Source organism: Heloderma suspectum, chromosome 11 (genome assembly GCF_057233095.1).
Source record: "Heloderma suspectum isolate Gila_16-S chromosome 11, 16-S_ref, whole genome shotgun sequence".
NCBI lineage: Eukaryota > Metazoa > Chordata > Lepidosauria > Squamata > Helodermatidae > Heloderma > Heloderma suspectum.
In genome coordinates this window covers 2,281,726-2,294,008 of record NC_139468.1, presented here as the reverse complement: position 1 = coordinate 2,294,008, position 12,283 = coordinate 2,281,726, and the positions used below count along the sequence as shown (strand labels likewise).

General features: G+C 44.9%; 1 protein-coding gene across 2 annotated transcripts in view; it reads right to left on the bottom strand.

The window, feature by feature from the left end:
- Positions 1-12,283, bottom strand: part of MYZAP (myocardial zonula adherens protein) — a 49,416-nt gene that overhangs the window by 16,596 nt on the left and 20,537 nt on the right. For both annotated transcript variants that reach the window (XR_014785292.1, XM_084816581.1), the window contains exons 7-10: positions 11,530-11,655; positions 10,607-10,735; positions 7,210-7,295; positions 1,067-1,172 (exon numbers count right to left, since the gene is read on the bottom strand). Coding sequence is in view for 1 of the 2 variants with exons in the window: in XM_084816581.1 (XP_084672707.1) it covers positions 1,067-1,172; positions 7,210-7,295; positions 10,607-10,735; positions 11,530-11,655 (447 nt within the window). In the remaining variant the exon portion in view is untranslated. The remainder of the gene's footprint in view (positions 1-1,066; positions 1,173-7,209; positions 7,296-10,606; positions 10,736-11,529; positions 11,656-12,283) is intronic.

The following is a 12,283-nucleotide window of genomic DNA, read 5'->3' as shown; positions in this document are numbered from 1 at the left end:
GGAAACATGCACACTCCATCCTTCCCCTCATGTATTTCCAGTTTAGCGCTAACCTCTCTGTTTCTGGTTTGGCACTAACCATAGCTTGCCATGATCTCTGAATGGTTAGCGCTTGTCTTCCACACCAGCAATGCTTTATAGGATGGGAGGACTATCTGCTATTGTCAAGTTAACACATATGGCCTCCATTAGTTTCTCTCTCTAAATGTTCTGCTGGGATCAATAGTCTCTGTGCCAAATTGTCTCCTACATTAGGTCCAGTCACACTGGCTTTCAATCTAGTCAACAGAGTACTTATTAAGGTGGAAAAGAAGTACTGACTAGGGGAATACTACTTTTGATGTCATTTCTTATCCGAAAACCCACCAATGCATACGTCCAAAATTGCTGCCTACTTTGAATCACTAGGATACAGGCGTCAGTTTGATTCCCACAAATAGCTATGTCAATTCAGAGAAACTTTATATAGTAAAATTCCTGGAATATGAGGAACATTTAGGGAACATGCAAAACTTTTTGAAAACAAAAAAGGAGCCTCTAGAACAGGACCAAGGACAGATAGGAAAGCTGATTTGCTTGTATCACGGTATGGATGTGTCATAATTTTGAATAAGGGTGATAACAGACTTGGAGAATGGATAAATGCGACAAGTAAGTGGATATGGTGCACTTTTTTTTACAGTAGCACTGTAACACTTGCTGAGACTTAAATGCAATTTGATTTACTATAAATTATATCTGCCATTTCAAGAAATGTGCCTCATGTTCCACCTACCAGGTTGACCAAAAACAATGATGATACATTTAGAAAACTCAAGATTTGGGGATTTTTCATTTCTCTTCTGGTCTATAGGCATTTCACAAACCCTGCTGTCACGTTTCCCGGCACAACTGTCCTGGCTTAAAATGCAATTTGATTTTCTACAGCATTTTAAGACGTTTGTTTTAAACATTATCTTCAAGATCTTAACATCTACTTGACAATATGTTCCCATTCTCCGCCTAAAGAGAATCTTGGCATCACGATCCTGAGTTATTTAGAGCAAAATAAAATGCTATGACTGACCTCCTCAACCATGTGCTTGACTTTCTTCTGTTGGCAAAGAACCATATCATCCAGATGCTTGATTCGTTCTCGCAGACTAGCTGTAGCCTCCTCCAACTGGCAGGACCTGACACAAAAGATGTAAATACTAAATCAATTCCTCCGCATGTGAGGAAATGCTCCCCCCTCCCCCAATCAACGTATCATATTTGCTCAGAAAAGAGATCTGTTAATGAAAGGTGTATGTCAGGCACCATTCATGCATGGCCACAATTCCAGGGAGACTTCAAGATGAACATATAGATAATTCTGTCTGTGGTGTTCTAAAGACATTTTTCCCTCAATCTCCAAGTGAAAGCTCAAACAGTATGTATTACCTTTGTTATTTATATCAGCTCATGTCAGCCATATCTTGTTTATTCACATTTTCCCATTCAGATATAAAGCAGTGTGTGCATCTCTCTCTCAGTCTCATTTTAAAAGGGCCTTGGAGGTAAAGGGAGCTGAGCCCTCCTCACTCTTCCGCCCCACTTTGCCACAGTCCACTACTTCGGGCACTTTCCTGTCAGCCCAGCTCTTTTCAACGTGATTTGCTCTCAAATGTCTTCGACCTAGCCGTAGAACCATATCAGCTCCTTGGTACTCTGAGGAGCTGAGGGCGATGACATGACTGCGTCTACTCTACAGGCTCCTTCACACGGAGCTTTTATCCTGCGATTGAGATGGCTCCTTCACGGACGTTTGCGGGCTCTTTACATGACACCGTGACCCTCTAGGGTGTCTCTTGCATTAAATACTCTTTGTTCTGTTTTTAAATAGATTGCAGATAATGAGCTAGCAAATTACCCCGTTATGTTCCACTTCAGTTTCCTCTGTGAAAAGAGTTAAAGCGGCAAGAAGAGCGAGATCAATGAAAGAGAATGGCAGACTCAGATACATGGAGGAGGGGGGAAGGGGAGGGGGGAAAGGAAGCGCGTGTAAACGGAGTCAGTTGTGATCCTGCATTTAAAACGGAAGCAGAAAACCCCGTTTTAAATGCAGGATTTTAGGCTGGTGTAGAGATGCCCTATGGCTGTGTTTCCACTAGCGATTTACTCCAATGTGGCTGCATAGTAAGGTCTCTGTGTTTCCATGACATCGTGGCCATTCAGCATCAGCCCCACGTTTTAACACAGAAAAAACGCTTCTTCTGAGACTGGTTATAGTACGACTTTTCCAGCTTACTTCGGCTTCATTACTGACCTGTTTCCACAACCACACTGGGTTCGGTATCACAGCCCTGGCCATGGGGCGTGTAGCCCAGCCTTTGTGGGTGTGTCACTCTGACCTCAGTGACCCAACCCTTTCCCTCCCTGTTTTCCGGAAGTTTCATCGCCGTTTTGGAGCAGGATGCTGAGGGACCAACTTTTAAAACAACATTGAAAATAAGCACCAGAGCACAGCCCCCGACCCTAGTCAAGGGGTGTTTTCTCCCATTGTGCTGAATGGGGCTTGCCCTCTCAGTGACCACAGTTATAACAGGGAAGCCCCTGAATTGACAGGGCACATATCAAAGCCCAATTCCTTACATGTGATTAAGTGCGATCTCGAGGCTCCGGTCCATTGCCTTAGGATGCAACTCTTTCACAGCTTCCATATAGAGATCCTGTGTGTTAAAATGGGAGCTGGTTTCCATCTCTTTCCCAGAAGAAATCCATTAGTGTCTCCTCAGAAGTAACTCCCATTATGGTCGATGAAGCTTGCCTTTAAATGCCCACATCAGAACTTACAGAGATTCCCCCTCAATGGAAATGGCACACTTTAAAGCCCAATTCCTTAGGTGCGATTAAACCACCAAGCAGGATTGCAAGGCTCAATGAATTGCCTTAGGAAGAAAGTACTTCACAGCTTTGTTATAGAGATCCTGCGGGTTACAATGGGGGCTGGTTTCCATCTTTGTGTTTACTACTCTCTTTCCCCCAACAAGCCCATTACTGTCTTGTCAGATGTAACTCCCATTGTAGTCAATGAGGTTCTCTGGGTTAAAATGGGGGCTGGTTTCCCTCTTTCTGTTCTCCCACTCCCTTTCCCAGCACAAGCATGCGTGTGTCTATTCGGAAGTAACTCCCATTGTGCTCACTGAGGCTTGCTCCTGAAATGCGGGTGCATCTGGACTTTCAGGGGAAAGGAGAAAGGAGGGGGGGGGAAGCTTCTCTTCACAGCAAAGCGGATTCCTTTTTAAAAATCCGGTACTCCTTCATCAGCTTCTCCTTCCGTTGTCCTGGAAACACGGCCGAGTAGGCAGGAACACTGATGAGGTAATCAGAACCAACCCAGAATCCACTCAGACTCCACCCAGCCATCAAGAAAATAATTCAGTTTTTAGAACTCAGTGGAAACAGCACAGAGCCCCAGGCTACAGTGATGATAAGCCAAGTCTTTAAGGGCTGTGGAGACAGGAAAAGGAGAAGATGAGATTGGGGAAACATCGCAACGAAGTTGCAAACAAAGTGAAGCCGATAGCATGGAAACACACCCTACGATTAGAGTGTTGATGGTGGAACACTTGTAAGGAATACGTTTGAACACAGGTAAGAATCAATTTCCAATCTTATTTTATGGTGGTGATGGCAGCAGAGAAATCTTACTTCTCCGCCGCTGTTGCATCTGCTCAGTGATGGCCAGGGGAGCTCTTTTGGGTGGTCAAAGGCCTCTTGGGTGTAGAGTACAACAGCTTGAACCTGCAAAGACCTGCCGTGAGCAATTTGCTAGACAATTTGCAGATTAAGTCACTCATATTCGTGACGACTTGGATGCCATTGTTTTGACAGAGTCTGAGATGGACGGGACTGGTGCACCATCTAGTCGCCTTATGGATACATTTCAGCTTGTGCAACCGGAGGACATGGTCAACCTGCTTGGAGGATTGAGGCCTACTACTTGCTCTTTAGATCCTTATCCATCTTGGCTTGTGAAATCTGCCAGAGTTGGACTGTGTACCTAGACATTTCAGATGGTGAATGCCTCCTTAAGGGATGGTGAAGTTCCTGCAGCTTTGAAAGAAGCAGGGATGAGGACTTTGTTTGAAGAAACCAAATCTAGATCCTATAGTTTCAGATAACTTCTGCCCTGTGTAAAGTTGCCATTCTTAGGCAAGGTGCTAGAGCATGTGGTGACCTCACGACTCCAAGCAGTGTTAGATGATACTATTTAAATCCATTCCAATAAGATTTCAGATCTGGTTATGGGATGGAAACAGCCCAGGTTGCCCTGGTTTTTTGCTTACACCAGGGAATGGATGCGGGGAGCACAACCCTGTTGGTTCTGCTAAACCTCTCAGCAGCTTTCGATACCATTGATCATGGTATCCTTCTGGATTGTTTATCTGGGCTGGGCTTAGGCAGCCCGGTGTAAAGGTGGTTCTGGTCCTTCCTGGAGGAGCAATCTTAGAAGGTGGTCCTGGGAGACTTCTGCTCCACCTCATGGCCATTAGCCTGTGGGGTGCCACAAGGTTCCATCCTGTCCCCCATGCTTTTTAACATCTACATGAAACCACTGGGGGAAGACACCTGGATGTTTGGGCTGAAGTGTCATCAGTATGAGGATGATACTCAGCTCTATCTCTCGTTTCTATCTACACATCCTAGGGAAGCCGTTGAACTTGTGAACCATTATCTGGAGGATGTTTTGGGATGGATGAGGTTGAACAAGATGAAACTTAATCTAGACAAGAGGGAGGTCCTGCGGGTTGGGAAACAAACTACTCTGGATGGAGGTTTACAACTGGTCTTAGATGGGGTTGCCTCTCCCTAAAAGACCAAATGCGTCACCTGGGAGTCCTCCTGGACTCTGCGCTAACTGGGGAAGCCCAGGTGGCTGTGGTGTTCAGGAGTGCATTTTACCAGCTTAGACTGTGGCCCTATCTGGAGAGAATGGAACTTGCCTCAGTTATTCATGCGCTAGTGACATGTAGGCTGGACTACTGTATTGCACTGTATGTGGGGCTGCCTTTGAAGACAGTCCAGAAACTTCAGCTGGTACAGAATGCGGCTGCCTGAGTGTTGGTGGGAATGAGGCAATCAGATCATATACTACACCAGCTGCACTGGTTACCTGTGTGTTTCCGAGCCCAATTTGAAGTGCTGTATTTGACCATTAAAGCCTTAAATGGTTTGGGACCAAATTACTTGAAGGACTGCCTTCACCTTTATCAGCCTGCCTGCATTTTAAGATCAGCAAGAGAGGCCCTCCTCACATCCCCACCTTTGACGTCAGTTAGGTGGGCATATACATGAGGGCCTTTTCTGCAGTGGCCCCACACCTCTGGAATGAGTTGCAATTGGGGGTCTGCCAGGCTCCATCACTGCAGGCTTTTAGGAAGGCCCTGAAAACGTACTTGTTTCCTTTGGCCTTCCCCTGATTATGTTGTTTTAGACAGAGTTGGACTGGGTTGTAGCTGCAATTGTGTGTTGTAGATTTTTGTCTTATGTTGGTGTTTGTTTGTTTTTTATTACATTTATATCCCACCTTTTTTCCTCCTAAGGAACCCAAGGTGGCGTACACAATCCTCCTCCTCTCCATTTTATCCTCACAATAACCCTGTGAGGTAGGTTGGGCTGAGTCTGTGACTGGCCCAAAGTCACCCAGTGAGCTTCCATGGCTGAGTGGGGACTAGAACCCGGATCTCCCAATTCCCAGTCCAACACTCTCACCACTACACCACACTGGCTTTTGAATATGTGCTGTTTTTATTACGTGAATTTTATTGTTGTACACCATTTTGGGAGGGCTGCTGCCCTGAAAGGTGGCCAAGAAATACTTTAAATAAAAATGCATAAAATAATTTCTGGTATTAGAGCTCGGCTGGGAGAGAAGTGCCTCAGGCAATGCACCATGAGCGGTAAGGCAGGGGGCAGGGGTTGGCTCCCCCCTCTCTCTCATCCCATTTGATGCCAAAAACAGACACACCCTCTATGCGCATGGAGCAGACATGTGATCAAGAAACGTGGCTGCCACCACCTTCACGTCCGCTCTGACTCAGTGCTGCTGCTTTACAAATCCTGTCACAGGAGCACAGGACCATGGGAAGCTGCCTTATAGTGAGTCAGACCCCTGGTCCACCCAGCCCAGCACTGTCGACACTGGCCGGCAGCAAGGGCTCTGCAGGGTTTCAGGCAGGGCTTTTTCTAGCCCTACCTGGAGATACCGGAGATCGAACCTGGGACCTTCTGCCACTGAGCCACAACTGATTCTCTTGCACCCCGCTGGATCTGTTGAGCAAGCGGTGGGAACTGCTGGTTCTGCTGCATGAGCAGGACCCACAGCCTGTGCAACGCTTTAGCACTTCCCGGGGGAAGCCCTGAAACAAGAGGAAACACTCCATTCTCATCGGGACAGGTTAGCAAAGCACCCTTACGTGAGCTCCACCAATCTGCCCGGTTCCAGAGATGAGCGTTTTCACTCATTCTCAGTTGCCCTGGAAGCGCTAAATCTTCCTTCTGCAAGCAGCGGGTCTCACTTGCGGACGGAACTCAGTGGGGTGAAAGGGGATCGGTGGAGGTGGAGGTGCCCCGCTGGATTCCGCCCTCTGCATTACTTCCTTGTCTTCTCTTTTTCCCTCATGCTTTACAGGGCTTGAGCTCCTACTTGCTACCATCCCCATAAAAGTTGCCAGGCACACGCACGTGCAAAACAGGCATAAATGGTTCTCAGAAAATAATTCACAGGAAATCAAAGCAAATCAGTTTAAGGTGGGAAAATATGTAAAAGCATTCTTCCGAGAGGGGAAGCTAATGTCAGTGCTACTCTCCTGGTCTATGGAAAGTTGTCCAGATTAGGAGATGACCCCTAGGAGGTACCTGTAGTAAAATGTATAAGACACGTTAGCACTTGAAAAACATTCAACATCGTCCTCACAATGAAGATGAAGGGCCATTAAAACAAAGCGATGCATAATTTTACAGGTGAAAAACTATGTATGCAAATTACCGCAGAAGAGTTTATGCTGGAATGTCTGCAGGGCTCCTGCCCGATACAGTCATAATATCTGTGGAATGCTGGGAATTAAAAACAAATTGTATTCCAGTTGAATAACTCTCCTAACACAAGTCATCCAAAATTTATTATTGGAGAGAATTAGGATATTTTATCAGCATCAGGAATCCTAGAAGGAAGGAGGACCTCACCTCTGTCTGCCTGGCTGGCTCTGAAGGTGTGCTCCTTGTAGCTTTATTTCATACTCTATTAGTTGTTTTTGCAGATGATGGCGTTCCTAAATGGATATATAAATTTTTAATGTCATCAGTGAGCTACAAAATATACTTTTTAGGTTAGAATGTACATGTTGATCATAGACATCCCATCATTTGGACTTAAAGGTCCAAGGTTTCTAGTGGCACAGCAGAAGACATTGCCATTCAGCCATCCCATGAAACTAGTCTCCCACCCAAAAAACACTGTCAAGGGACCACTGAACTCCCTTCACCCCTGGCTACTTTTCAGCCAGCCCTTCTGATTAGCTCAGTCCTTACTTAAGGGCATTCTGGCTCTAAGCTGGTCCCTTCTGATCCCTCTGTTCCACACCCAGCTGCTCAGTCTACAGCATCATGTCTAGTTTGGCCTCCATTCTGCTGTATGCGTAAGCAAGTGCTGAGTCTCCTACACCCCACTCAGCTGCCACCCTAGCAAACTGGGACATACGAATGCTGTTCCAGAACAAAATCAGACACCTTGACTGCTGTAGCCGTATGAGCCACAGCACACCTGTAAGCATATATTTGGAAGATATATGTTCTGCTGTTCCCCAGAATGGCAGTGAACCCCAATTTATTTTAGTTCTCTTTTTGAAATTTTATTATACTCTCTGAAAGGGAGTGCCATAATTTTCATAAATTGCATACTGTCAATTCACATTGAAGGGTTGTGCATACAGCCATATGTTACCAGCATAACATAAATATTTTTCCCTTGTGGTGATGTAAACATCACTAATCTCCTCTTCTACTGGAGAAAATTACCATACTCATGTTAATTGCCACTACAGTATCCTAATATTAATTAAAGCCTTTGCTTGATGAGTTCTCTGCATCTCTCTGGAATTGCAACAACAATAAAGAAAGCAGCATTACAGAATGCAATCCCCACAAGACAGTTCTGGGCAATATTTCTTATAGCACAGAAGCGACATCATGCTGCGACCCAGCCGTAACTGCCAAAGGTGAAAATGTGCAGTGATGAAAATGTGCGTAAAGGGAATTAAGAAATCCCCTTCCTCTACAACCCTGTCCAAGAAATCCATTCACTGCTGGGGACTTCTCTATCTTCCCCACCACCGGAGATGTTGTGCGTGACCACAAGTAATAGGGTCTTTTCTGTTGTGATGCCCAGATTATGGAATAGCCTCCCCCCGCTCCCCCGCAAGATGTACACCTGGCCCCTTCACTGTGTTGTTCCACCAAGCTTTTTGGAACTGTTGCCTCCTTAAAATACTATTTTATTATTTATTTTCTTTATATCCTGTCTTTCTGCCAAAAAAAACGTACTCCATGGTACTCAAGCTTGTTGAAATGTGTTCATTTTGATAGTTTTTTTTAAAAGGATGTATAGCTGTGTTTTTATCTTATGTATTGTAAGTCACCCCGAGTGTCTTTTATATAGAAAAGTGGGATATAAATTAATAAACAAAAACCCTCCAAAAATATGGTCACATGTCAAACTGTTCAAGCCTTGTAAACAAAATAGATGTAGCATTGGGAAGATCACTAAATGTCAATTACCATAAGAAAAAAAAATTGTAGATGTAAGAGAGCAGAATTATCAACAACCTCAGATACGCAGACGATACCACCCTAATGGCAGAAAGCGAAGAGGATCTCAAGAGCCTCTTGTTGAGGGTGAAAGTGGAGAGTGCAAAAGCTGGCTTGAAACTCAGCATTAAAAAAACGAAGATCATGGCATCTGGCCCCATCGCTTCCTGGCATATGGAAGGGGAAGAAATGGAAGTAGTGACAGATTTCATTTTCTTGGGCTCCAAGATCACTGCAGACAGTGACTGTAGCCATGAAATTAAAAGACGCTTGCTCCTTGGGAGGAAAGCTATGGCAAACCTAGACAGCATAGTAAGAAGCAGAGACATCACCTTGCCGACAAAGGTCCATCTAATCAAAGCTATGGTTTTCCCAGTAGTAATGTATGGCTGTGAGAGCTGGACTGTAAGGAAGGCTGAGTGCCGAAGAATCGATGCCTTCGAACTGTGGTGCTGGAGAAGACTCTTATGAGTCCCCTGGACGGCAAGGAGGTCCAATCAGTCAATCCTAAAGGAAATCAACCCTGACTGCTCATTGGAAGGTGAAGCTCAAATATTTTGGCCACCTAATGCGAAGAGAAAACTCTCTGGAAAAGACCCTGATGCTGGGAAAGACTGAAGGCAAAAGGAGAAGGGGACGGCAGAGGATGAGATGGCTAGATAGCATCACGGATGCAATGAATATGAACTTGAGCACACTCCGGGAGAGAGCGCAGGACAGGAAGGCCTGGCGTGCTATGGTCCATGGGGTCACGAAGAGTTGGACACGACTGAACGACTGAACAACCACAACAAAGAGAGCAGAGGTCTAGCAACAAATTAACTGGGCTGGGTGTACTGGTGATAGTAAACAAAACTGGAACAAGATCTAATAATGATTTTTTTATCTATATAATTAAAATATATACATAAAAACAATAAGGAAGAATACACTGTTACTGTGCTGTAAAAACATACATCACATCAATGAGAGAGAATACAATGTTGTTGTGTTATAAAAACATGACCATATTGTTTTTATATCATAGCTATTGCCCAGCTATATTTCTAAGGGGTTGGGAGGAATCTCCTATTTTGGTTAAGAGAGCAGAGGCCTACTTCATACATTTTCCAGTACACATTATTAAATTCTAGGTAAAATCTTGTTAATTACATCAAGAAGCAGTCAGTATCACAAACTGACATGGCTTTCACATGGGGCAAAGTCCATGAAAAGGGCAGGGCAGGGGACACAAAGAAGTGAGAGAGAATCTGATACAACTTGTTCAGCAGAAGTTCTATTAACGTCACACGAGATATATGGGCAGCAGGATTACTGCTCACAGGTACTTACAACTCACTTATAAAAACCTAATCTATGGTGAAGCTGAGTAGCCAAGAGCTTTGACAAGCTCTGCCAGCAAGGAATCTGCTCCAGTTGCCACGTGCCCAGTGACAGCAATTGCAAGGGCACAAGGGACACTCTGGCTCTGCCAGAGGAGCAAGGGCTCTCTGCACACGCACGTGTATGCGCGCGCATGCTGTGTTGATGTGTTCCAAGCCGCCTGGGAGACTGTTTAATCCAGCAGTGGTGTATATACCTCTAAAAGAAACAAATAGATATGCATAAGCGGAGTGGATGAATTATAAAAACTTCTGCCTCTGATCACTATTTTATATATGCAAAATACTCTGTGCTGCAAGGACTGAGAGGACAAATGATCTTTCTACTTTTGCAAAAAACAGATTGTATATAGAGTATATACGGGGGGGGGGGGGGCTCCAATATACACACTGACCTCTTCCATGCGCTGAATGAACCGATCCAGCTCACCAATTCTTTGGTCTTTTTCTTGTAAACTTGTCTCTGTAAGTCTCATCTTCTTATTTGCATCTTCAATGGCCATCAGTAGTCTATTTGTTTCAGCCTTCAAAGAAAGGACGTTATGTTAGGCCAGATCAACATTCAGAGTCAGAAGAGCAGCCTTCCCCAGCTTGCTGCCCTCCAGACATATTGGAGACTGACCTGGTTTGCATGACTGACCTGGTTTGCATGATCACGGTGGCTTAAACCAGCCACCGTGGCTGGTTTACGCTGCAGTGCATGCCAGGAGCCATTAGCCTAATTACTCGGCCAGGCACAGCTTGTCGTATCATCCAAACCCGGGCGGCATGGTTTGCTGGGTGGGGAAACAACCCTCAACCCAGCAACAGCCCAGGGATTATTTGAGGGCTGTTTCCCCCTCCAACAAGCCATGCTGCCTGGGTTTGGATGACACGACAAGCCCCTTCTGGGCGGGTAATTAGACAAATGGCGCCCAGCACGCATTGGCACAAGCCATGGCTTAATCAAGCTACTGTGGCTTGTTTAAACTGCAGTGATTGTGCGAACTGGAACTGAGTGCTAACTCAGAACTCTAGAGCTGGCCAGCAGGGCTGCACAGAGATCAGATGAACAGCATGCAGTTAACTCATATTTTACAGGGGGAGAATACTGAGGCAGAGAGAGATTCGTACAAGGTCAGCTATAGCAGATAATTTTTATTAATGGAAAATTTACTTTCTATAGTTCATTCATTGGGAGTCAGAAACCCTTGACTGCAAATCACCCAGAAATCTACCAGCAGATCCTAACCTACTTCTGTCCACCCCTGAAGGAGTAGCTAAAGACAGCCCCCACCCCACCCCAAAATGCACAACACAGACACAGCTTTCCACATACTATTAGGGTTTCTTTCTCAAGTTTATGTTTCTGTTCTTCTTCTTGTAGCTTTTCCTCATATTGACTGTATAGTTTCCTGGTCATCTCTCTCATTACTTCTGCATTTGCTTCTTGTGAACATTCCACCTAGAAAAGAATTGCAGGCATTTTTCACAGCCAAATGAAATAAAGGCAAGACAGAAAATGAAAGAAATATAAAGAAAAGATACTGGAAAAAAGCAACAACAACAACAAATTCCATACTCTTAGCAAGCAGGGTTGGTCTAAGACAGTTTTATGCCTAAGGCAGAAAATCCACAATTCCCCCCTGCACCACTGATCAGCACGGGGCCAACCCAGAATCCACCAGGATCCGCCATCCTGCCCAAGGCTACTTGATATCAAAGGGGTCTGGGCATGAGCACTACTCATCTTCCCCAGGAGAACGCTCTGGAAGATGCAAGATTGTGCCTCATGTTGATTAGTGGAGGGGGAATCTCACAAGGGACCGTGCAGCAGGCAGTCAGATGGGACTATCTAATTTGAGGTAACATCTCTCCAATACACAGATGTAACTCATCACCACTTTAGCTTTGGTGTTTTAAACCTGTATTTTAAATCTCTGCATTGCTGCTAGGTTTTATTCTGGCTGTGCTGTTATATTGTGGTTTTAAGCTTTCATATTTTATATTGTTTTATGCTGTTGTTTTAACTTTTGTGAACTGGCCAGAGAGCTGTATAGGGCAGTATAGAAATGAAACCAAATAAATAAATA